The sequence below is a fragment of the Electrophorus electricus genome, chromosome 3, assembly GCF_013358815.1.
Source record: "Electrophorus electricus isolate fEleEle1 chromosome 3, fEleEle1.pri, whole genome shotgun sequence".
In the NCBI taxonomy this organism is placed as follows: Eukaryota; Metazoa; Chordata; class Actinopteri; order Gymnotiformes; family Gymnotidae; genus Electrophorus; species Electrophorus electricus.
In genome coordinates this window covers 13,301,989-13,325,000 of record NC_049537.1, presented here as the reverse complement: position 1 = coordinate 13,325,000, position 23,012 = coordinate 13,301,989, and the positions used below count along the sequence as shown (strand labels likewise).

The 23,012-nt window shown below is 37.0% G+C and overlaps 2 protein-coding genes across 5 annotated transcripts; one reads left to right on the top strand and one right to left on the bottom strand.

Annotated features, from left to right (window-relative positions):
• Positions 1 to 1,160: 1,160 nt before the first annotated feature.
• rtf2 (replication termination factor 2) lies at positions 1,161 to 22,909 on the top strand. 4 transcript variants are annotated; one of them, XM_027000719.2, is made up of 9 exons: positions 1,161 to 1,340; positions 1,773 to 1,867; positions 2,005 to 2,098; positions 2,295 to 2,434; positions 2,907 to 2,985; positions 18,738 to 18,851; positions 19,427 to 19,496; positions 19,810 to 19,878; positions 22,237 to 22,909. In XM_027000719.2, the coding sequence occupies exons 1-9, from the start codon at positions 1,272 to 1,274 to the stop codon at positions 22,419 to 22,421; spliced, it is 915 nt and encodes a 304-aa protein (XP_026856520.2). In that variant the 5' UTR covers positions 1,161 to 1,271; the 3' UTR covers positions 22,422 to 22,909. The 4 variants fall into 4 exon arrangements, with proteins under 4 accessions (XP_026856520.2, XP_026856522.1, XP_026856521.2 ...); XM_027000720.2 differs by having other exon boundaries at positions 1,164 to 1,340; positions 19,427 to 19,481; XM_027000721.2 differs by lacking the exon at positions 19,810 to 19,878 and having other exon boundaries at positions 1,162 to 1,340.
• Positions 9,645 to 14,860, bottom strand: gcnt7 (glucosaminyl (N-acetyl) transferase family member 7). Its single transcript, XM_027000717.2, has 4 exons — positions 14,460 to 14,860; positions 12,073 to 13,064; positions 11,506 to 11,601; positions 9,645 to 11,312 (listed from the first exon to the last, which is right to left on the bottom strand). The coding sequence occupies exons 2-4, from the start codon at positions 13,013 to 13,015 to the stop codon at positions 11,083 to 11,085; spliced, it is 1,269 nt and encodes a 422-aa protein (XP_026856518.2). The 5' UTR covers positions 13,016 to 13,064; positions 14,460 to 14,860; the 3' UTR covers positions 9,645 to 11,082.
• Positions 22,910 to 23,012: the final 103 nt, after the last annotated feature.

Here is a 23,012-nt window from a genome sequence, read left to right as displayed (position 1 = left end):
GTAGCTGGAGACTCTTTTGGTCGGGAGGAGACTCTGCCAGTACAAACAGCGTGATGTCTGCCCAATTAGAGATGCTAAATGCATTCCACTCGTTGCCCCACCAGGCCTGATTAGTGCAACTAATTCCTGCCTCATGGTTCTGGTAAGAAGGACAAATGCTGATTGCATTCTTTTCAAAGAATGGCTGTAGGCTGGAATAAGTGTTCCAAAATCCGAGTTTGCTTTGGTCAAGCTTTAGCACTGACTTTGAGGAAAGAGTTAGATAGACAGAGACAGACAAAAAGAGAGAGGGAGAAGGAAAGAGAGAGCTTCTAAGTTTGACAAGTATACTTTATTGTGGCCAAAAACATGAAGTATTCTAAAGATCTGGAGATCTGAATTTCTGCCTAACAACATAACACATGATCTAACAAAGCTCTACACTGCGAAACATTTAGCTGTGATTCTCCTACACAATGTAATGCATCACATAATTCGCTCAAACCACTATAGGTAACAGCATAATTAATACTTAATTGCCTGATCCTTATTCATACATGAATAATATGGTCAGTGTAACAATCCAATTAAGATCCACACTGCAATATATTTAGATGTCAGACTACTGCATTGTCAAATAGGTCACATAACATAAATTGCTGTAACTCAACCGTTAATACTTAAAGGCCTCTGTTTTACTTATGCACATCAATCATCTGGCCAAAGTCTTCCATAAAGTCCACTGTTCAAACTAATGGTACTCTGAGGTACACATCAATGTTAAACTGATCACCATCTCTGGACGGCTCAGGAAATAGATTTTTATAAGCACTCAAGAAAACTTTTATCTCTCATCCATGACTAGAGTAGTGACCTGTCACTGACCGTTTCAATTCACAATTATTGTTGATGGTGAGTGAAAATCGACTTGCAGTGGTTCTGGGAATGCCTACTCAGAGCATTGGATGGTACTTTAAATGCATGTTCAGGCATCCTGGTGTTTTTTTCCTCACACGAACTCCATAATGGCGCTAAAATATTTTTATTGAAGACGACGAGGCACCACCTAGTGCCCAATATATAGAAAACGTATTAAACACTGACACTGGGTGGCGACATACAAAATCGTAAACGCTAGTTAGCTAGCTAACGAACAAGTAGGTTTGTCTTCGTGTGGTTTCCTTGATTGTTTACATGCTAGTTACGTTCTTTTTTGTTGTGGCTAAGAGATACCCAGCTAGCGTTACCGAGATCTGAACTGTCAATAGAATCTCTAAAATCGTATTTTCGAAATGGGATGTGACGGTGGAACAATACCAAAAAGACATGAACTGGTTAAAGGACCCAAGAAGGTGGAAAAGGTAGCTGGCTGGCGAATATGTAAAGAAAAATAACGATATCTAAATAGTTGGCTAGCTAGCTAAGGATACATGTTTTGTACGGGGTTAGAGTTTGCCACAGTTAGCTAACGCTAGTTAGCTGAGTCTTTATTAACGTTTGTTACGTCCGTGAAATTCCGAAATAGTCTGTCGCATCGTCTTTGTCAATTGTAATTATTTTTTATTTATGGTCGAATTAATATTTGTTGGGATAATTAGCAAGCTAGCTAGCTAACGTTGTTAGTGAGGTGACAGGTTAAACTAGCTAGCTAGCGTTAGCGAACCTACCTTGGTTTTCAGGAGAGTCATACTCAGCAGGATAGCTGTATGTATAACTGACCGCAACATAAGCCACATCATCGTCTAGGTGATTCACCAGCGAGAAAGTGATGCATGCCAATTGGTACATTTCAGGTAGACAAAAATGCTGAGCTCGCTGCCAAGTGGAAGTATTGCGCCCTAAGTCAAGAGAAGTTGAGGCGTCCTATTGTGGCCTGTGAACTTGGGAGGTAAAAGATTAAATCTATTTAAAGTGGTAGATTTAATTCATACCACTACTTATGTGGATGATGTATTTTAATATCTAGCTATTTCAAGAAATCAGCTAGAGAGTCGGAATTTTCCCAAACGAGTGTCCTTTTACCAGGTTGTACAATAAAGACGCTGTAATCGAGTATTTGTTGGATAAATCAGCAGAAAGGCCCAATACAGAGGTTGTTGGACACATTCGCAGCATCAAGGTGAGCGTAAGGTTTTAAGTATAGGACAGAAAGTGATTGCAAAGACAGCAAAGCTGTCACTAACAAGTTTTAGTTAAACTTGTTAATGCTCATGCATTAGTTAACAGTCTAATTTACTCATTAAGCTGTCTCTAGTCATATTTCCATGATTGATTTGTTTGAAGGAAATAATCATCATGCCTTTTTCTATATGAAGGACGTGAAAGAGCTGAACCTGACTGATAACCCAGCCTGGGAAGGCGAGAGAAGGAATGCTAAGGGTGATTGTTATGAGGACATGCACCGGGCCATGTTTATCTGCCCTGTGGTGGGGCTGGAGATGAATGGCAAGCACAAGTAAGAGCTCTCTGACAAACAGCCACAATGCCACAGGCAGGCAGGTAGGACTGGACTGTCAGTGGATTGTAGAAAACTTCCAAGAATGTAAAATGTAACCATGTCTGGAATTGGTGGATTTATGTGCACAATTTATAGGAAATTGTATGTTCTTATAATAACTTTATACATGTTTAAAATAGTGGTAATAATAATTACCATTTTCCTAGGACTTCATTTTTCCAGTTGACCTGCTTCATTTCTATGCTAAGTACAAAAAGGGAAAATTAGTTTAAATCCTACATGGAAGAAGTGTTGCAATTTTGGATGGGTTACTTACAGTTTTGATAGCATTAAAGGAGCAGCTGATAATTAATTTGCTGGTGCATATACATTCATAAAGCAAATACACTTACTTATTTGTTTGCCCCTAGTGCTTCTGAATTTTCTAGCTCTTGAGATGTAATGGAGTATTGCTCTGTGTTTGTGTCAGGTTTTGCTACCTGCAGACCTGCGGCTGCGTGTTCTCTGTTCGAGCACTCAGGGAGGTCAAGACAGAAATCTGTCATAAGGTAAGAAGCAGCCCTAAAACTTTCTGCTGTATTCTGCTCTTTGCACTTGTAATGGACAAGCAAATACACTACCTGGCCCAAAAAAAAGGTCACCACCTGGATTTAACTAAGCAAATAGGTAAGAGCCTCCCATTGGATAATTACTGCATGGGTGATTATGTTTCAGGGGGCAACAAGTTATTTAACCCTAACTGATGCAGTTAGTAGCTTCTCATTTGTTAAACAACCATGTTGAAAGACACATCCTGTGGTCATGGAAAAGATGTTAATCTGTTTCAGAAGGGTCAAATTATTGGCATGCATCAAGCAGAGAAAACGTCTAAGGAGATTGCTGAAACTACTAAAATTGTGTTAAGAACTGTCCAACACATTATTAAAAAGTGGGACAGTGGGGAAACATCATTTTTGAGGAAGGAATGTGGTTGGAAAAAAATCTTGAATGATTGTGGTAGGCGATCACTTAAACGTGATAAAATCAAATTGTAGAAAAACAACAGTAGAAATCAGGGATATGTTTAATAGTGAAAGTAAGAGCATTTCCACACACACAATGCAAAGGGAACTCAAGGGATTGGGACTAAACCGCTGTGTAGCCTTAAGCCTTATGCAGCTGAAGGGTATAAGTTGAGCTAAAATGAATAAAAAGCAGATGTACATAATGTCTTCTATGTGCTTCAGGATCAAATGGGTAATGGGATTAATTTCCTTTATAGTAAACTTTCCACTGGCCTTAGGTCTAGTACACCACTATATTCCAAAATTCCTTTTCTCTCGGACATCTCAAAATTTACATATAAACATTTCTGACATTTAACCCCGCCCCCCCAAAAAGTGAAAAAATTGAAAAAAGTGACCAATATAGCCACCCTTCTTTTCAATAACAGTCATAAGCCTTCCAGTCTATCAATTTCTTAACCTGTTGACAATCAACTTTTTGTGCAGTGGCAACCACAGCCTCCCAGACACTGTTCAGATGGCTATACTGTTTTTCTTCACCGTAAATCTCCTGTTAAAGAAAGGCCCACAAGTTCTCAATAGGTTTTAGGTCAGATGAGGAAGGGGGTCCATGTCATTATTCTTTCACCTTTAAGGCCTTTACTGGCTAGCCACGCAGTGGAGTACTTCGATGCCTGCGATGGAGCATTGTCCTGCAAAAAATTCATGGTCTTCTTAAAAGATGAAGACTTTTTCCTGTACCACTGCTTGAAGAAAGTGTCTTCTAAAAACTAGCAGTAGGTTTGGGAATTGATTTTGAGTCTTCAACCCAAAATGGTCCAACTATCTCATCTTTAATAATACCAGCCCATAGCAGTACCTCATCTCCATCTTGCTGGCGTCTGAGTTGAAGTGGTGCTCTGTGTCCATTACTGATCTAGCCATTCAAGTTTATACAGCTTGGAGTTGGAAAATATACATAAAATGATGATATGGTCAAACTACTCACTGGCCTAATAACTGTGCACACAGTGTATATCTAATTTTGAACTGTATGAACCCTTCCAATCCTGTTTCTACTCTCATTATAGTTACCCCCTGAAGTACAATTCATAATCTTGGAGTTGTTTTTGATGCTACACTTTATTTTCAGGCACATATCATCTCCATAATCTTGCAAGCTTGCAGGTTGCTGATACATTGGTCCATGCTTCTATCATTTCCCATTTAGATTATTTAAACTTTTTGGATTTGGTCTTCCTGCCAAATCCTTTAATATACTACAGTACATCCAGAAATCAGCAATCCAGTTACTTACCCACACAGATAAATCTGCATATTTTACTTTTTTTTAATCTATCTACACAGAGAACTCTCACATTACTCCTGTTCTTTTATTTACCAACACAGAGAAATCTACACACGTTACTCACTTTTTTAACTTGCCCACACAGAGAAATTTGCAGTAACCTTTTGTTAAAGAAAGGCACTATATAAATATAAACTGTTGTTTTTAGTATTATTTTCATTGTTAGTATTATTTTCTCTGTGAAAACCCTAATACTTGATTTAAGGTGCTCATAGCACACCCTTGTATTAAGGCAAATCAGTTGAACTCCCAATGCATAATGGTGGGCAGTGGCGGTGGTGTTGTCATAGACGGTGCCTTACACCACATTATTTGCTTGTTCTCTTCTGCCTCCTGCATTGTTCACAACCTCGGGCAAGCGTTTAGCTGGAAAAGGTCATGCAAGTCAAAGTGAACGCAGTGCCTCTCTGGCTGGCTCTTCTGTCCTGTATGTGCATTTACCAGATTTAGTCCTATATGAGTATTTACCAGCTTGTCCTGCATGTCTCCTTGCACTGTTCAATTTACACTGCTCATGTTTTCAATATGGTTATGCAAGTGTAATTTGCAAGCATGGCACTAGCTGGGCTTAAAACCATAGATAGGTATTTTTCTAATGTATAAATATAGTAAAAATTGTTGAGCAGGGGAGGGTACATTTGTGACCCATGTTTTAGACTTAAAGCAAACTGTTTGCTTCAGGTCCTTTCACAACATTTCTGTAGCTGTTTTTAAAAGGTTTTAGTAATTTATTATCCATTAAAGGACCAAATAGTATTTTAGGAATAAATAGTATTCTTTAGTATACATTAGCATGTAGTAGAATTTACTATTAGAATAGTATTTTGAATTCAGAATTGCAGCAATTTTCAAGCCATTGCTACTGACACATGTCAGTGTTATTCCATTCAGTATAAGCAAATTGTGCAGAAACAAATATGGATTCGCAAACTAGGTTTTTGCTTAGCAAGACAAATCCTAAACATGATTGGCAGTGATACGAAATCTAATTTCTGTTGTACTTCAGGGGCCATAAGATATTATAATGTTAAGTAGACCCTGTAAATTTAAGCACGTGTAGATATGTCAGGATAATGAACATGACATTTTACACAGATATTACATCTAAAGGCACCAAATGCTTCAGTAAATGTAAAGTACACATTTTTTTTTTCTGCCACAGAATGAGCATCCTGAGAGCCAAATGAATAAAAAAGAACAACGTATTTCTAGCTAGCTGTCTTTCATGGAATTCCAATGCATATGCGCACACATGCACCAATACATGCACCAATACACATGCGCACACACACAACCACAACATACTTTCATTTTTTCCCACTACCTGCAGCATTGTGGATGGGAGCAATTGGGGTCAAATCTGACTACCCTGACAAACGCATGTGTACACCATAGATCACCGGCAAATACTGTCCAATGCAAAAAGATCGCACCTTGAGGCAACTAAATATTAGGGAAGTACAATATATTGTTAGTTAATCAGTATCACAATGTTGACCTTTTCGATACACATCTTGTAGGAGGCTATAAAAGCTCCAACAAATGTTCTGACTCATCTCAAACATTCCTGGTGAGAGTTTGGTGGGTATTTACGTTATCTAGGAAAATAATTTCAGTTAAAACATTTATTGATTAATTGCTTAATTAATAATAATAATTGTAGGTTATGTTTAGCCAGATCACACAATGGTTGTTTTAATACATTGTAAGACATAATAGAATGACAGTATGTCGCAATAGCAAAACATTTTCGCAATATAGTGTTTTTGTACTAAACCAAATATGCCTCCATGCTCTTTTTCCTCTCACTTTTTTAAAGTAATGGGATGTTAATTAGCTAAGCAGTTGATTTGTGTGTTGGCAGCATGGACATAGGGACTACTGTAGGAAACGTATAAATAAGGGATAGAGAAACACAGTTCCTGACCCCAAAACTCAGCAGGCTGAAGTGACATTTCAGTATGATTCTGCCACGTGCCCAAGTAAGGGTGTAAATAAGTACTGAATTGTTTACTGCCAGAAACACTGGCACATTATAGTAAATCTGCAGCAATAATTTTTACAGTGAGCGAAAAACAACAATTATGCAACAGATGGATGATTAGTGAATGTGTTTTTAGGATATTTCAGTTTATCCCTAGAGCTTATGTGATGAGCAGGTTATGATGTATTGTATGTATGTATTGATGTATGTATGATGTGTTTTCATGCCTAATATGCTGCAGTTTACAGCCCAAAGGCACAATCTTTGTTTGGAATTCATTCAATAACTTGAGAGAGAGAATTTCTTTCAGGTAAATGGCATAACAAAGGCTGTGATATTTGGCAGCAGGGAGAAGCATCTAAAAATTAGTGCACATCTTAAATGTAGGGATCTAAAAAATAAATACCAGAAATTTCAGAATTCTAACAGTTCTCACTTTTATTAGACATATCAAAACAATCACCAATCACCTTCTGATTTGTACAAATATAGCTAGAATCATGACCTAGATAAACTCATTTATGCTTTTAATCAGGCATGGCTTTTGTAAAAGTCTTTTAACTGGATTCCCCAAAAAGACCACCTGACACCTAGATCTTATTCAAAATGTTGTGTGAGTTTTAATCAGGACAGGGAGAACATGGCAAATTAATCCAGTTCCAAATTAAGCAGTTTCCTGGCTTCCAGTTAGTTAAAGAATATATTTAAAATGCTATTGCTAGTCTATAAATCACAAAATGGATTAGGCTCAGAATATGTTTCCGATATGCTCAAAAAGTCTATCAGAAATGTAGGTACCCTAGAACCACAGATAACCAGTCAGGTAGTACTGCCCAGCATTCACACTAAACATGGTGTAGCAGTGTTTAGCTTTTATGCTATAAACAACTGAAACCTACTTCCAGAGGAACATGTGCCACAAATTGTTATTTTTAAATCTAGGTTTTTTTTTTGGTTTGATAAAAAAAAAAAAAGAATTCTAAGCATTAAGACTTTGCTTAATTTACCTTATATTACAATAACATATTTTTTTATGATGTCTAAGAGAATGCAATGTTTAAATTTTAGACCACATCTTTAACTGTGATTGGTGTAGTATGCGGTCCTTAGGTTTGTTAAATTTAGGTAAATTATATATTTTAAAAAATTGAGGTAAACAAACCCACAGTCAGACATGACACCATTTATGTACAGACAAATAAAATAGACTTTATGCCATTCATTAAAAAGTAAAATTTGCTAAGTGATTGTGTTCAGTGCATGAACATGCATAAAGTGTTTCATACCAGTAGAACTGATGTACTGTGCTGTGGATTAACTACCTTGTTAAGGCTGCTCAGCTCAAGTGCGGTTGCTAGTTAAGATACATTAGATAAAATCTGTTCATTGTATATGTGTTTTATGGAAGATCAGAAAGGGCTTAAGGTTTTTTTTAATCATGATATGTTTTTAGTCATTATATAAAGAACGCATGGGCTTATTTCAAGATAATTTTTCTTTTGATCCCAAGATAACAAAAGTTGTTTTCTTGAGAACACGACTTATTTCCATCATGTTTTAAAATGTATAATGATGCAAACATGCTGTACATCATAGACGAATACATCCATTTTTATTTTATTCAGGGACTGACATGAGGAAACGATCATGTAAGTGAGGAAATGAGGAAGCACTCATGCACACAGGTGCTTGCTCACATGCTCAGTATGAACAGAAATCAAAGAGAAATTTCTTTTTCTCTGTACAAACCACTGCTGAAACTTTCTTGTCGCTTACTATGTCAGGGCAGTTTAGGTTACTTGTCAAGTCTCAGTTTGCCTATTAAAAATCTATTACTCAGTTCACTTATTGAAAATCTGTTGTTCAGAATTTACAAGAAAGTGATCCAGATTTACTGTAAAGCTCTGCACACTGCCATAGACTGCACAAGCTCTCTTCCAAGAAGTACCTATTTCACTGGTTAAAGTTTGGCATTGGTGGTATTCCAAAGATTCTGTTAGCTCTTCCAAGTTCCACCAATTCCTGAAAGTAATTTAGTTAAAAATTTACTAGTGTAAATAAAGCTATTTATCTTGAATTCACTAAAAAAAATAAGGTGTGAATGTCGAGTGTCAAAAATACCTCATAATCTTTCTTAACTTGTAGTGTTTAAGTGTAATTTCTTTACTAATGGGTGATTGTGAGTAAGGCCCCCCTAATTTCAGTTTTCTGCGAGTCTTTCTTTATGGTTAATCATGTTTTCTAAGGTCATCAGACTTCTTGAGTTTAGCTGCATTCTAGAATTTGTTAAACGGAAAAGTGCTGAAGAAAGGGCTAGCTCTCTCTGCATTAGTTCTAAAACCTGAATATATTTTTAATGAAAAAAATCACAATGTTTTCAATGACATTAAAGATGGCACCGATCCGATACCATGTATTTGAATCAGTTCAATATTGGCAAACAATACTGGAACAGATATCAAGGGAAAATTATTTTAAGGATATGGTCACAATCCTGGCTTGAAAATAGCACAGCTATTTTTGCAGCAGCTCACTGCAGGTCATGTGATGAGAGCCAGTTTAGTTTGAGCAAATATTCAACTGCAACAAAGCATACCAGAGTTTAATCCACAACTTGTACTTCTTCACATTTGTTTTAGATTTGGGAAAAAGTAACTGCTGACCAAAAACATCCCCTCTATCCTTACAAGTTACCTTGTGTCCAGGGGTCATCTAAAACAGAAAATCTGCCCTGGCATTTTGGGCCATATTGGCTCATCACAATCAATCACACAAACCAGCCACATTCCCCTGAGTGTGCCAAATATTATACTCTTAAAAACACTAAAGCTGTGTAATAAATAAGAGGGAATCAAGGCTGATTAAGAGAAACATGGCTGCAGAGACATAATACAGTACAGAAAATGTACAAATAGTTGATAAATAAATAAATAAATACATGGATATCTCCATGGCCAACACCCAAACAAAAGCTGGTTTCCAAGTATGTTTTTTTCCGGTCCCAAAAGAGCACTGTTCACCCTATAGCCTAATGAATAACAAAAACACTGAAGCTGACTCTATTAATATTGATAAATGGTGGTTAACAAAATATAGATTCGGACAACATATCAGAGCCACAGTAAAAGATTTTTTGGGGGTCACCAAGGAAAGCATGAAAGAGATCTCACTAAAGCTTGCCAACCACTAGCAAATATTTACTAATGGTCATATCCAGTGTGTGCTCCCTACACTTTAACATTCATATTATAACTAGCTAGCTAGCTATCCTAGAAAACAGCACTTGTGCAAATAAAAGTACCAAACTAGCCAAATTGAAGTAGAGCAAACTGTGCAGTTTATTTTAATGAAGTATTATCAGCATACCTTAGCAAACACCAGCTAATTTCACTTTTCGCACTTTGTTGCTACACTTTATCAAGGAGATATAGGTTCCTGGACTCCAGAGTAGTACAGCGTAAAACTAACCATCACCTCGCATGATATATTGTTGAGCCAGACAGCCAGCCCATTGCTAGATTAAGCTTACCACAAAATCTACCTTAATGCTACATCTTGTCCTTGTGAATTGCGTTCGTTATGAATGAATATGACCAGTGATTCCCAGACTGAGCTTTTCTTTCTAAAGCCCCTCCCCATTATAAAGCCCATCTGATTACATTGCTATGGAAGAGTTCCTGTTAACTTCTCCTTTTAATGGATGTCATTTATTATGAATGGCAGGGGCCTGATGAAACCACTTGCTGAATAGCAGATGTTGAAAACAATATTTTCTGATTCTAAAATTTATAAAAAATTGCTTTTAAAATATTGATAGCCGACAATAAAAACACATTCTTCACATGACATTGTGTATAAGGCTTTAAGATGATCCACATTCTATGCAAAACATTACTCTGAGTTGTAAAATAAATAGGCAAAAAATGTTTAGACGCCATTATGTACATGTGCATTTAAAACTCAGTTTCATTTTCTGTCATATCTTCCCTATTACTTTTCATTTAGTGTTAACTGATCTGTGATCTGGCAAGATGCAGTAATGCTCCTGACTGTTCAGTGCTGTTCTGTTCTCAATCCTGCCTCTCAGTTCCCTTAACAGCAATATACAACAACCACAAAATGTGAACACAGAGATGCAATAAAATTGTTGGTTAAAAATTGGCTATGGGATGAAAGATCTTTCTGTATATGATATCCATAGCTCATGTTCTCTGAATTAATTATTCCATACAGAACCTTTTAAATAGGTTGGTTTAAAATTTTTTGGCTTCCTTTTCTTAACTACATCACAGAATTTTTGGATTTACAGTTAACCCACTGTTATGGCACTGCTAATATTGACTTCCATTGCCAGTTGCCATGTTGACTGAATGGGCACCATAGCTTGCTGTAGGACTTTGTGCCTATGCCACTGTTCCAGGCAGTCCAGAGCCTCAGGAGCAACTGTGCTTTCAAATTTATTAGCAAACATGCTATTCTTCTCAATTATCCAGGGTATGTCCTCAGTGCCATAGATACAGATGTCCCTGACGTAACGTCCTGTGGAAGCAAGCATAGTGGTTTTGATGAGATTATCAGCATTGATGCTTTCTTTCTCCTCTGATGTTATGAAAACTCTTTACAGATGCCTCTCACACATACATGGGTTGTACAGTATTCCTGTGACAGCTTAAAGTTGGATTTTTACCCGGGTTTTACCAGTGGTTGATGAAAAATGTTGCAGGTGCCATACCATTACAGCCTTGATGCACTATCCCTTCTTGGTCCTTCCATTTAATGGCCCGAATGTCACCTTCCCAACCACCATTTATATTACTGCCAGGTGCCTCTGTTGAGATGTTGAAAATTGTAACTTGTCAATTTTGTGTGTTCTTTCTCTCATTTGGTTTTAAGGATACATTTCTATATTTATGTACACATTTTTCATAGTTTTGCTTGGATAATTCCCTTTGAGACTCTGTTTGAAAATGTTGGGCCCTGAGACTTGAAGTAATTATTTGAATATGTAAATACACACACATATATATATATATATATATATATATATATATATATATATATATATATTTTTTTTTTTTTTTTTTTTTTTTTTTTTTTTTTTTTTTTTTCACATATTTCACATATAGAGAATATCTATATTTCTCTATGCACCCCTGTTTTCTTTTCCTCAGTTTGGACAGAGCACTCTCCACCATTTCACTGCGAGTTATACTGTGTATGACTATGTATGTGACGAATAAACCAAACTTGAAACTTGAAACTTGAAATACATTATACTTCATAAGCACCATGCACTTACCTTTCACATGGTTAAGGGTTACCCAGTAATGCTCATCTGGGCTATAGGTATCTTTTGACCATTCTAGCAGGTCTTTGGCCACAGAGCTTTTGAACACGTACTCCACGAATGCTCTTGTCAGAGAATAGTAGGCGGTGCCAAAGTAGATCTGCAGGTTGTGTGGAGGGGGATCCTTTCTGTGACCTTGACCTTTGGAAGCAACATAGTCACCTATGACTTCCATGTGCTGCATTTGAGTTCTGTGCTGCATGTACTCTGGCTGCTTAACCCCTGGAGTCATATTTATGTCCCTCCATTCTGCTCCTTGCATATATCGGATCAGTTCTAAGTTGCTCTTGATGGGGAAATCTTGGCCACACAGGTTTATGACCTTTTTCCATTTGACTGCAGACTTCAGCAGGTCCTCCATACAGTTCATGTCAGCCTTCAGGCGTGAAAAACCAGCATAGGTCACTCTCTCACTAACTGAAGCCAGGAAGACATTGGGGAAGCACCCAGCCAAGCGTCTAACGCTTGTTTTGTAGTTTTCTGGAGCTTTGACATCTACGTGAATGCAGTAAATGTTTTGAGGAGCATAGATGGCTCTCAGCAAACGCACAAACATTTCCAGTTCTTTGTGAATAGTGATGATAAAGGCCAGAGGGTAGTCCGCCTCTTCTCTGCTCAGTGGCTCCATGATGAAGTGAAAGTCGGTCTGCATGCGGTAGCAGTTCATTGGACCATCGAAGTAGCCTATGTTTAGGCATTCCATTCTCTGCCATCTTTTGTAAGAGGAGTTGTTGGACAGGGCTTGGCAGTTGTCAGGGAATGGACGGCACTTTAGATGACTCAGAGCTGTGGGAGCATAAGAGGTCCTGGCCTTGAGATAAATGATGGAGCAGATAAAGATACAAATGCCAAGGCATAAGAGAAAGCTGCATTTGGCGCTCTCAAGCTGGAGCATAATAGTTCAGCATAAAGAAGACAGTACGATGTATGGCCACCTGAAATACCTGCACAGGGTGAAAAGAAAAGTTCTTGATAGGTATGGAATCTTGGAGATAAATTTGATCTTTACATTTGTTTCTAAGACTTCATACTATTGACTCTTGAACAGACTGATAAAACCCACATTTAATCATCAAATAAATAAATAAATGGGAGCTCACATGCTGTCATACTGATAAATATGTAAGTTGCGCTGGATAAATACATTGCCAGATGCAGTAAATAGTATGTAAATGATTAAATTGACAGATTAACTACTATGCTGAGCTCTTCCAAATTGTTATTAAACATCTAGTTTTTGCTTGTTTGATTTGTTGGAGTTGCTATACTCCTGTTAGTTGTTTTATTTTTATGCTCATCACATGCTTTTTAAATACAGGCCCATGAATTAATTTTTTTTTTCAGTAACATAATGAGTCTTCACATTTTTTAATTTAGGCTCATTTTGCCCTGGAAGATGGATGTAAATGCAGACATGTTATTTTAAAAGCAGGTGCCTCACCTTGCTTACAAATCATTTCCATTTCTCTCATTTGCAAGGCGCTCTAGTACTTCCATCCCCTGTGCTTGGGGAAGTTAATAATACCCTAATAATACTTATATATACATATATGTGTGTGTCACCCATGGAACCTCATTAATTGTTATGGGACTTGGGACAGCCTGATCAATTTTTTTCAGGAAAAAAAAAAATCTGCATATTTGTCCTGTTGGTTTTTTAATCTAAATTTAGTGTTTTGAATCTACTACTCTTCTTTTGCTCTTCTCTCTTCTTCCTAAACTTCAATGCATGTTGACAAAAAGCTCTTAAGCAATGCTATAGTTAATATATGGAAAAATTATAAGAAAAAATTGTAAAGCAAAATATGTGAGAAGAAATTGGTATAACATTGAGAAAGATATCCTTGTCTGAGAATTCCTTACAAATTTTCAAATATCACAAAGGGATATTATAACTTGTATATTACTGACATGATGTGATTATTGAACAGTCAAAACCTAAGCTCCATGAAAACAGATTGTGGAAATCTATGTTCCTATTCATGGTGCAGACATGACTCCTGGAAGGGAGAGATTTCAGATTTTGACTGATGGGTTTCCATTAGAACAATGGAGTAAACATTAAATGTGTTCTTTTTATTATATTATTTTTATTTATATTTTTAAAAATCCACAATTAGTCAGTGGGCTCTTTTTTCACAGAATACTGCACAGGGGTCCATCAGTTTGCCATCACCAGTACACAACAGTACACTCAAATATTTTATGTTGTTTTGTCTGTTCAAAGCACCTATACATCGCTATTGTATTTGTGTGTGTGCGTGCGTGTGTGTGTGTGTACACACCACCACAATCACACACAGTCACACATGGAAAGTGATGAAGCAGAGTGCTCCTACCTTTCCGCTGCAGCAGATTCCAGTCCTATCATCAAATGAGGTTAAACATTAGAGAGTACTGCCAACACCAGAGTCCACCGCTCCGTGACCTCAGCTGAACATTGCCTAAGGCAGAGCACAGGCATGATTGCTGTGGCAAAATTTAGTTAGGAGATCTGTGTTTCCACATTCCACTTTCTGTACACAGAAATTCCACTGATGCACACAGATTTTTCGATGCTGTTGTGGCTACAGTTGTGTAGTCTGTTTGCTGTCCTCTCTAAGCTTGTGGGTGGCTGCTCAGCTACATTCCCCATGAGATGGCAAGACAGAATGTGCGAGAGACAGAGAGAGCGAGGGGAGAGGTACATAGAGGTTGTGCCTGCTTAGCAACCACTCATGCCCCTCATCGTCCAAATCTCCTCCCCTCTCATTACTTCACGTAATATTCATTCTCTTTTTGTCTTGCTTTGTTTTTTCTCTTTTCATCTCTCCTTTTTGTTATTCTCTCTCATAATCTTGGTTCCATTCTTACTCTTGGTCTCTTTTTCCTCTCTTGCTGATCTGGTTTCCGGCTTTTGTTTTGCCAAAACAAAGATCCCAATCCATTTTTGGATGTCTAAATATGGACCATCACCTTCTTGCTCCAAAGTGTCATTATGTTCAGGTACATGAGGTGGAGTGCTCTGTCTCTGAGCCTTAGAGACAGCCTGTTTTTGAGCTCTGCCTGGTCAGCTCAGGAGATTAGCCCTCTTGTGTCAACCAGATAGTCTTATTGAACTCACTGTGGGAGACAATAGTCCCCCTGGTAGTGAATGCCTTTCTCTTTGTCTGAAACATGCTGGGCTTTCATTTCACTGGCTTTGATTAGTGGTAAGAGCTAAAAACATTGTTCATGTCCACATGTATTTCTCTTCCTTGTTTATTTTATTTGGCTTGGGTGGGTTCTAATGGGGGGAATCGAACAAACAAACTATCTGGGGATCATCTGTTGCCAATGATGTTTATTCTAAATACACTTTTAGAGGAAGTCCAGATGTTAAAAATTAATTAGCAATCTCATCTCAGCACATGCATAGTTTTCCCAACTTTTCTCCATATGTATTGCAACAATCTTTCAAAACTCAAATATCAGAAGCAAGAAAGGTAATATTAAAGTGACATTATGGTCTGCTTTTATTCAGAGTATGTTCTGAATAAATATAAAAAGTATGCAAAGATGAGGCATTATACTATGAGATTAAACTGTTACTTTCCCACTTTTAGAACAGATTTATATGGTTCCTGAAAGATGAAACATTCACCCTGTTGGGATATTTATTGAAAAGCTGTAGATTGTAGGTTTCTGCAGAAAGTGTCTCACTAATAAAGCTTTGGGTGAGCTGATGAGTAATATTTGAGGAGGCAGCAGCAATTTTCTTCAGTCTATTTTTATTTGGTGATTTTAACCAAAGTCCATTTTCATTGTGTGGGGAATAATAATAATAATAATAATAATAATAATAATAACCATTCTAGTTCTGTTACATTATTGGGCCAACTTTCATACACTGTTCTTTTGTGGTCTGTCCACAAATTGTTGATAGTGATAGTGATAGTGATGGTGCTGGTGATGATGATGATGATGATGATGATGATGATGATGATGATGATGATGATTAGGTAAGGTAACTGTGAGGGCCATTACAAAACCTTCAACTTGTGCCTCTTGAAGTGGACCTCCATTGTGCATTTTGAGCCTATTTGGGATATTATCCTGTTTTTAAGGCCATCCTCTTTTATCTTCAGCTTTTTTACTGATGGTGTAATGTTTGTTTCCAAAACTTGCTTATTTCATTGAATTAATTAATTAGGTTTTCTTCTGATGAACCTTCCATGAAGAGCAGAGTAGAACAGTGCACTACCATTTTGATTTTTCTGTTCTAGCAATCCTCTCAAAGTTCTCTTGGAGTGTTCTATCCACTGCTTTATGGGCATAAATTATTTAAATTTTCACAATGTGACACGGCTGCTTAGAGTTGTCCATGGTTTTGAGTGTTTATAAAGCATAGAAGAACTCATAACCATAACAAGCTAATTAAGGTCTGAGACCTTGGTAAAAGTTACACTGGGTCACAAAATTTGAACTGTTTTGTTTCACAAACTAAAATAGGTGGCTCTTAATACTTTTTATGTTGAATTCAGTTCTATTTTTAGAATTCTTCTATCATGTATGATAGAATGATAGGTGATAGAATGATAGGTGATATAATTCATATGTTACTGATTAATATATTGATATTATTCATAAATAAGGCTCTTTATCATTTAAAATGTATAAAGACATTCTAAAATGTATGATGTTTGCCTATATTTGGCCTCAGGAACATCTCTCTTCAATTTCTAGCAGTAGTCTGCCAACATGGAGGCGATCTGCTTTCCTTGGTACCAATTTTCCTTATTATACATAATGAAATGCAAGTATACTGTAACAAAAGAAATAATGGTGATGGAGAAATTCTGAAAACATATTTGGATTACATCATAATTATACAAATACAAAAAAAATAGGTAGCCTTTTTTTTTTTTTTTTTTTTTTTTTGCACAAAACAAAATCATTGTTGAACAATGTTATCTGAGAACTCAAATCTCTTGGGGTACCAAAACTTTTGCATGGTGCTCCTTTACTTTTTTCAGTCTAAAATTATACAGAAAAAAAACCCCATTAATGTTGCATAAAGTGTTGAAAAGAATGTTTTATCTTGACACCTTTTGGATATCAGTTCATCTTATATCATACCACTATATAATATGTAAAATATTCAAATATTTTATATTAGGTACTTGACTTGTAATCGGAAGGTTGCTGGTTCAAGCTCCACCACTGCCAAGTTGCCACTTTTGGGCCCTTGAGCAAGGCCCTTAACCCTCAATTTCTCAAGTTGTAATAATTGTAAGTTGCTTTGGATAAAAGCGTCAGCTAAATGCCGTAAATGTAAAAAAGTTAAGATAAATATTACGTTACTCAGTACAGCTAGAACCTGCAGCAGAAATCAACTGGTTCATTTGAGGGATTGCTTACAATTGGGCACAATACCAGCAAATCCTGCTGCAAAATTCAGGCTTAGCCACTAATGCAGCAGTACAGTGCTCTCCAGCATCTGTGCTATTATTTCAATCTTATGGTAAAGCCTAATAAACAAGAAGCATTCAAAGTTTTAAAGGGCTCCCATCACATAAACCTGAATTTCCTTTGGTTTATTGAAACTAAGATTTTGGTGTAATATACAAATATTGTTAAACTTCCATAACGCATTGTTCACCCCTCCAGAACATACAGTCTAACTGTGGAGTCTTTACTGCAGAAACAGCCCATTTTTAAATAATTGTTTTTGTCATTAGAACAAACTTATTTACATATTTCTGCTCATTTAGCCTACTGCAGTTTAGCCCTGCTTACATATATTGCCATTCTCTGGCATGTTTTATCTCCAAGTGCTTTTTAAATAAGACACAGTACAGGGCAGCCAATCAGAAATATTCATCTTAAAGACACAGACACCGCCTGTTTAATTCTAAGGGGTAAAGAGAGGTTGGGAAATGGTTGTGTAAAAATGACTGTTTTTTAGAACATAAAGCAAAAACATTTATATGGATATCAAAGAAACATGTAAAATAAAATTTAAATATGTGAGATATGCGCCTTTTAACTCTGGACTTTAACCTTTTTGCATTCATTTAAATGTTGTGGGTAGTGATGTCATTGCTTTCCAATATGGTTGAGCATGTAAAGCCCTTTTTAATGTGTAAAGCCTTTCAAAAGAAATGCTAGCTATTTAACACGGCTAACTGGAGATAATACAGCTCAATTATGAGCTATCAAACAAATATAAGTAAAAGTAATTTTATTCTAAACATTTTTAGTTAATACAATGCAAAATATGTCTGGCACAAAAATTAATTTCTACCGTTCACAGCTTACATTACTTCCTTCTGAAGTGAGGTCACTGAAACAAGCTTAATTTATTTGTTTTTCATTTTAGCACATTTCCATAACCAATTATTGACTGCTGTTGTCCTGTTTGTAAGTTCATTAATTTTGTAAAAGGAAGGAAACTGGTGGAATCTACTAAAATGCTAATGTAGTCTACTTCAACTTGTATCAGTTTGATGCATTTGTCAGGGTCTAATCTTATTTCCTTGTACTGTCAGGTTATAAATACAATACTCAGAGACAGATCTATGTCTACAATTTGGACAAATATACATCCTCCTTGGCACTTTAATTGAACTTGTCCTGACCTCTGTATAACACTGTAGTGTGGTGATCCTTTCCGGGATGAAGACACTGTGGTGCTGAACGGGAGCAAAGAGGAACAGGAGAAGTTGCAGAAGGCGATGGAGGAGAAGAGGGCCCAGGCTAAAACAGGAAAGGTGCTCTGCCATTGCAGCTCATGCTCTTCACTGCAGTCTTACAGTTTCCTCTTCAGTCTTTGCTTCTCAACAGTATCACAGCTTCCAAGAACACAAGCAGTGGTAGCTCAGTGGTTAAGGTACTTGTCTTGTAAATGGAAGGTTGCTGGTTCAAGCCACACCACTGCCAAGTTACTACTCCAGCAGTCAGCAAGGCCCTTAACCCTCAGTTGCTCAAGTTGTACTCAGTCATAATTGTAAGTCTTTTTGGACAAAAGCATCAGCTAAATGCCGTAAATGTAAACACAGGATATTAGATTTCATATCATCACTTTATACTGTTATCACAGGTTGCAGCTTCAGGTGGTTCACATAAAGGCAGTGCTATCTCATGAGCCAGTTTGCTTTTACCTGAGTTGCCTCTGTTGTCTCATTAGCTGATCTAACATCTGTATCTGCTATCTCATGGGCAGAGCTATCTCATGAGCTGAACTGTATGCTGAGGTTGCAGATTGGTTCTGCGTCAATAGGCCTATGTGGTGATCGCAGTTCATCAGGAAATATCATTAATATTTAATAATGTTTTCTTTCCTCAGAAATCAAAGAAAAACAAGGTTGTTGAGACTGCTTCCAAACCTTTGGAATTGGAAGGTACAGTGGACAATGGTGTTTATCTTCACTTTTTATTTATTCAGAAAAGCAAAAACGTATTTACTGGTTTATGAATGCTTTGGTGGATCATGCTTTGTGTGAAAAGGAGCTTACCGGTTAGCATGCGCTGAACTTTGTGACTCATTTGTCATGGGATTATACGTATGCATAAACATTAACTTTGGGATTTCACACTGTGCTCTACTGACTCCTGTTAGTAGAGGTGATTTGCAATATTACTTCTTGTGTAAAAAAAAACAAAAAAACAAAAACTTGAGCTAGGTATACTTTACTTCATCTGGTTAATTACTCTCATATCTCTGTGAAGTGTCTTCAGAGCCTAAATCAATGGCAATGAATAGGGAGAGCAGCCATGGCAGCAGCAGCACTGACACAGGTAGGGTTATAGATTTTGCATTCCACATTTATTGTTCTAAGGGAAACAAATTGTTTCCTGCACACAAGAAGCACATTTTCCAGTAATGGATTATTGAACAACCTACTATGGAGACAAACTGCTAGTGGCACACAACGGAAAGTTGAACAAGGGCATTTTAAAGTGATCTGTTGAAAGTGAATGTTTGAGGTGGTTCAGGTGGTGATTGTTGAGTTTATTAACGGGAGCTTTCTGCCGTTGCCGTGGGCCTTTCTGCATTGTGTAGCCCTGAATGCGTGTTCTCGGGGGACCGCAGGACTGACGCAATGGAGACCCAGGCATGCAGGCGGTTACGTCGGCTCTGTCACTTAAAGATACTCTGCTGGGATCCTCAAGGTTGGAATTGGTGACTCCTGGGATTGTTTTGGTGGCTGGGACTTGGGACCTCATGGATGGCTTGCATTGCAGAAGTCATGTTGGGTCTTTGATGGTAGCTAATTGCAGAGACCCAAGATTTTAAGTACCCTAATGTTACAAATGTTGGTAAATTCTTTTGACTACTTGTCTTATCTGTCTAAGTGCCCATTAGAACAAATTCTACAAGACAAAATTTCTTATCACAGTTATGCTGATGACAAGCAAATATATTTGGCTCTTTCACATGATTACAATCCAGTAGGCTCACTATGTATGTTTGAAGCATATAAATAACTGGATGAGACACAATTTTTTTCAGATAAAAAAGGACGAAACAGAAGGTATGGTATATAGAGGCAGAGAGGAGGGTTTCAAAATTAGTGCACATCTTGAATCTGCAGCAAGCATTTTAATCAGGATAAGACAGAGCACATTTACGTAGTTCTAAAATCTATACACTGGAGTCCAGTTAATTAGAAGATAGATTTTTAAATGCTGCTACTAGTTTATAAATCAATAAGTAGACTAGGAACAGAATACATTTCTGATATGCTTAATGAGCAAAAACCCATGTCATTAGATCCATGGATACAAGCTAGCTAGTAAAGCCCAGAATTACTAAACATGGTAAAGCAGAATTTAGGCATGGTCCATCAAACATCACTGAAAGAAAACATGTAGCCTAAAGTGACGTATGTGGCTACTAAGTAGCGTAATTACATTAATCACTCACCTTAACATATACAAATTCTATGATTGGGGTTGACGTACTGCAATGATTGCATATATAAATTGCCAAAAATCTGTTTTTATCACTTTTAAGGTAGGGTTAGGGTTCTGTTCTAGAAGTAGAAAAGCCTAATATTAGTTAACAAAAACAAGTGTTGCTTATAGCTTAGGGCTGTGCTCAGTAAAGAAAGTGTTCAGTGGTAGCTCATTCTTAACGTTGTCATGCCCTACTCATTTTTGATGAGAAATATCAGCATATGCAGTCTGTTGTCAGTCACACTAGTGGCTGAGAATGGGAGCCTTGCAGGTAGCAGGATGGAAGTTGAACATAATTAGATAGATGTTGGAGAGAAACACCTCTGGTGCAGTAGAGAAAACAGCCGTTGCACAATTCGGAGCCAACAAGCAGTTTCTTCCTTGATGACCCAGCAGCAGTTTTGAATCTCAGTCTCAAGGGGCGGCCAGTCTCAAGGGACCTTTTCCTTTTTACAGCTTATTTACTTTGCAGTGAGATATTACAGCTGGACCACCAAGCCAATGATTAACCTGTCTGCCTCAGCATCACAGAGCTTTCATTTTATTTTTATTTTGTCCCAGCCTTGTTGACAGCACCATGTTCCACAAATTCCACTATTTAATTGTGCCTTGTTCCTTTACATTCTGCTCCTCATAGTCAGAGTGCAATTAGTAGGCGAGAAAATGTCAGTGTGCCATAGTGGTGTTTCCATGACCTCTCGTCATTACATAAAACCTTTTACACATGTAAACCTTTCTGTGCAGCATAGGTTTTGTCATGTTTTTACATCTTAGTCTGATGCGAAAATGAGCAGAAAATGCACAAATATTATGGTCATAAGTGCATAATATTCTTCTTTTTAGCTATTATTAATTATTACTGGATTACATAATATATTTTAACAGATTTTAAATTTTGTTTGGGTTTAATAGGTAATGTTTTGTAAACCTTACATTCATCATTGATCCTCACTGCTTTAGTCATGTGTCAAATATCAATTTGGGCTTAAGTACTTTGGAAATGATAGTGTTGGACAATTCATCTTTCTAATGGACTATAGCAGTAATAGTGCACAGCAGAGTAATATGTTAATGAGTGCAGTATTTGGTTATAAATGATCCTTCCTTAATTATCTGCTGAAGACGATCCATAATTTAACTCTGTCCTGCTTCTATAGGCATGGGTATTCATTTGATTTTTTTCCTCTCCATCTAAAGCTCCGGGACCATCTGGTTCTTCTAAGATAGAAAAGCCCATTGTTACGGCAGGAAGTAAACGGTCCATCCAGGACATGGAGGAGAAATCAGAGGCCTACAAATCTATCTTTACTTCTCACAGCTCTGCCAAGCGCACAAAAAGCCAAATGTCCAACTGGGTCACCCACACACCCTATCACTTTTGAGTCATGCAGAGTTTTAATGGGAGGAAGCACCCTCTAGTGGTAATAGAAAGTCATTTCCTTTCATTCTTCCCCTTTACAGTTGGGAGATATTTAGTTTGAAACTCATTTTCCTTTCCATGTGGCATCTTTTATCCTTCACAAAAAATATTTGAGCTAAAAACTATACTATCCTTCCAAAACAGTACTGTGGTTTTCCTTGCATTTTCCTTGAATGTTAGGATTTTTTCGACGTAGCTTGTCAGGAAAACCATGTTTTAAAACATTTTAAGAAAGCATTTTGAAATTTGTGATATTTCTTTGATATTTTTTGATGTTATTATTGTTTGACTTTCATTATTGTCCTGTATCACTGATACAAAATATTAAAATATAGAATATAAACACATGATGTCCTGTGCATTGATGACTGCGATAATATTGTTGATCATTTTTTAAAATCAAGTAGATCTAAATGATTTGTAAACGAAATAAACAACTTTTTATCTGCAGTTGCTTTCAATGGCCATGAGATGGCAGCATATTACCGATTCTTGCTTAAAGTCATTTGGCAGGCCAATTCTTAGTTGTAACTGCAACAGAGGTTTTTAAATA

Bases quoted from the DNA above. Each gene is read 5' to 3' on its own strand.
- rtf2 (XM_027000719.2), top strand. From the start codon at position 1,272: ATGGGATGTGACGGTGGAACAATACCAAAAAGACATGAACTGGTTAAA. The intron at 2,099-2,294 runs GTGAGCGTAAGG...TTCTATATGAAG, and splicing joins GACACATTCGCAGCATCAAG to GACGTGAAAGAGCTGAACCT. The intron at 2,986-18,737 runs GTAAGAAGCAGC...ATAACACTGTAG, and splicing joins AGACAGAAATCTGTCATAAG to TGTGGTGATCCTTTCCGGGA.
- gcnt7 (XM_027000717.2), bottom strand. From the start codon at position 13,015: ATGCTCCAGCTTGAGAGCGCCAAATGCAGCTTTCTCTTATGCCTTGGC. The intron at 11,602-12,072 runs GTAAGTGCATGG...ACATCTCAACAG, and splicing joins AACCCTTAACCATGTGAAAG to AGGCACCTGGCAGTAATATA. The intron at 11,313-11,505 runs GTATGGCACCTG...TTGCTTCCACAG, and splicing joins AGTGCATCAAGGCTGTAATG to GACGTTACGTCAGGGACATC.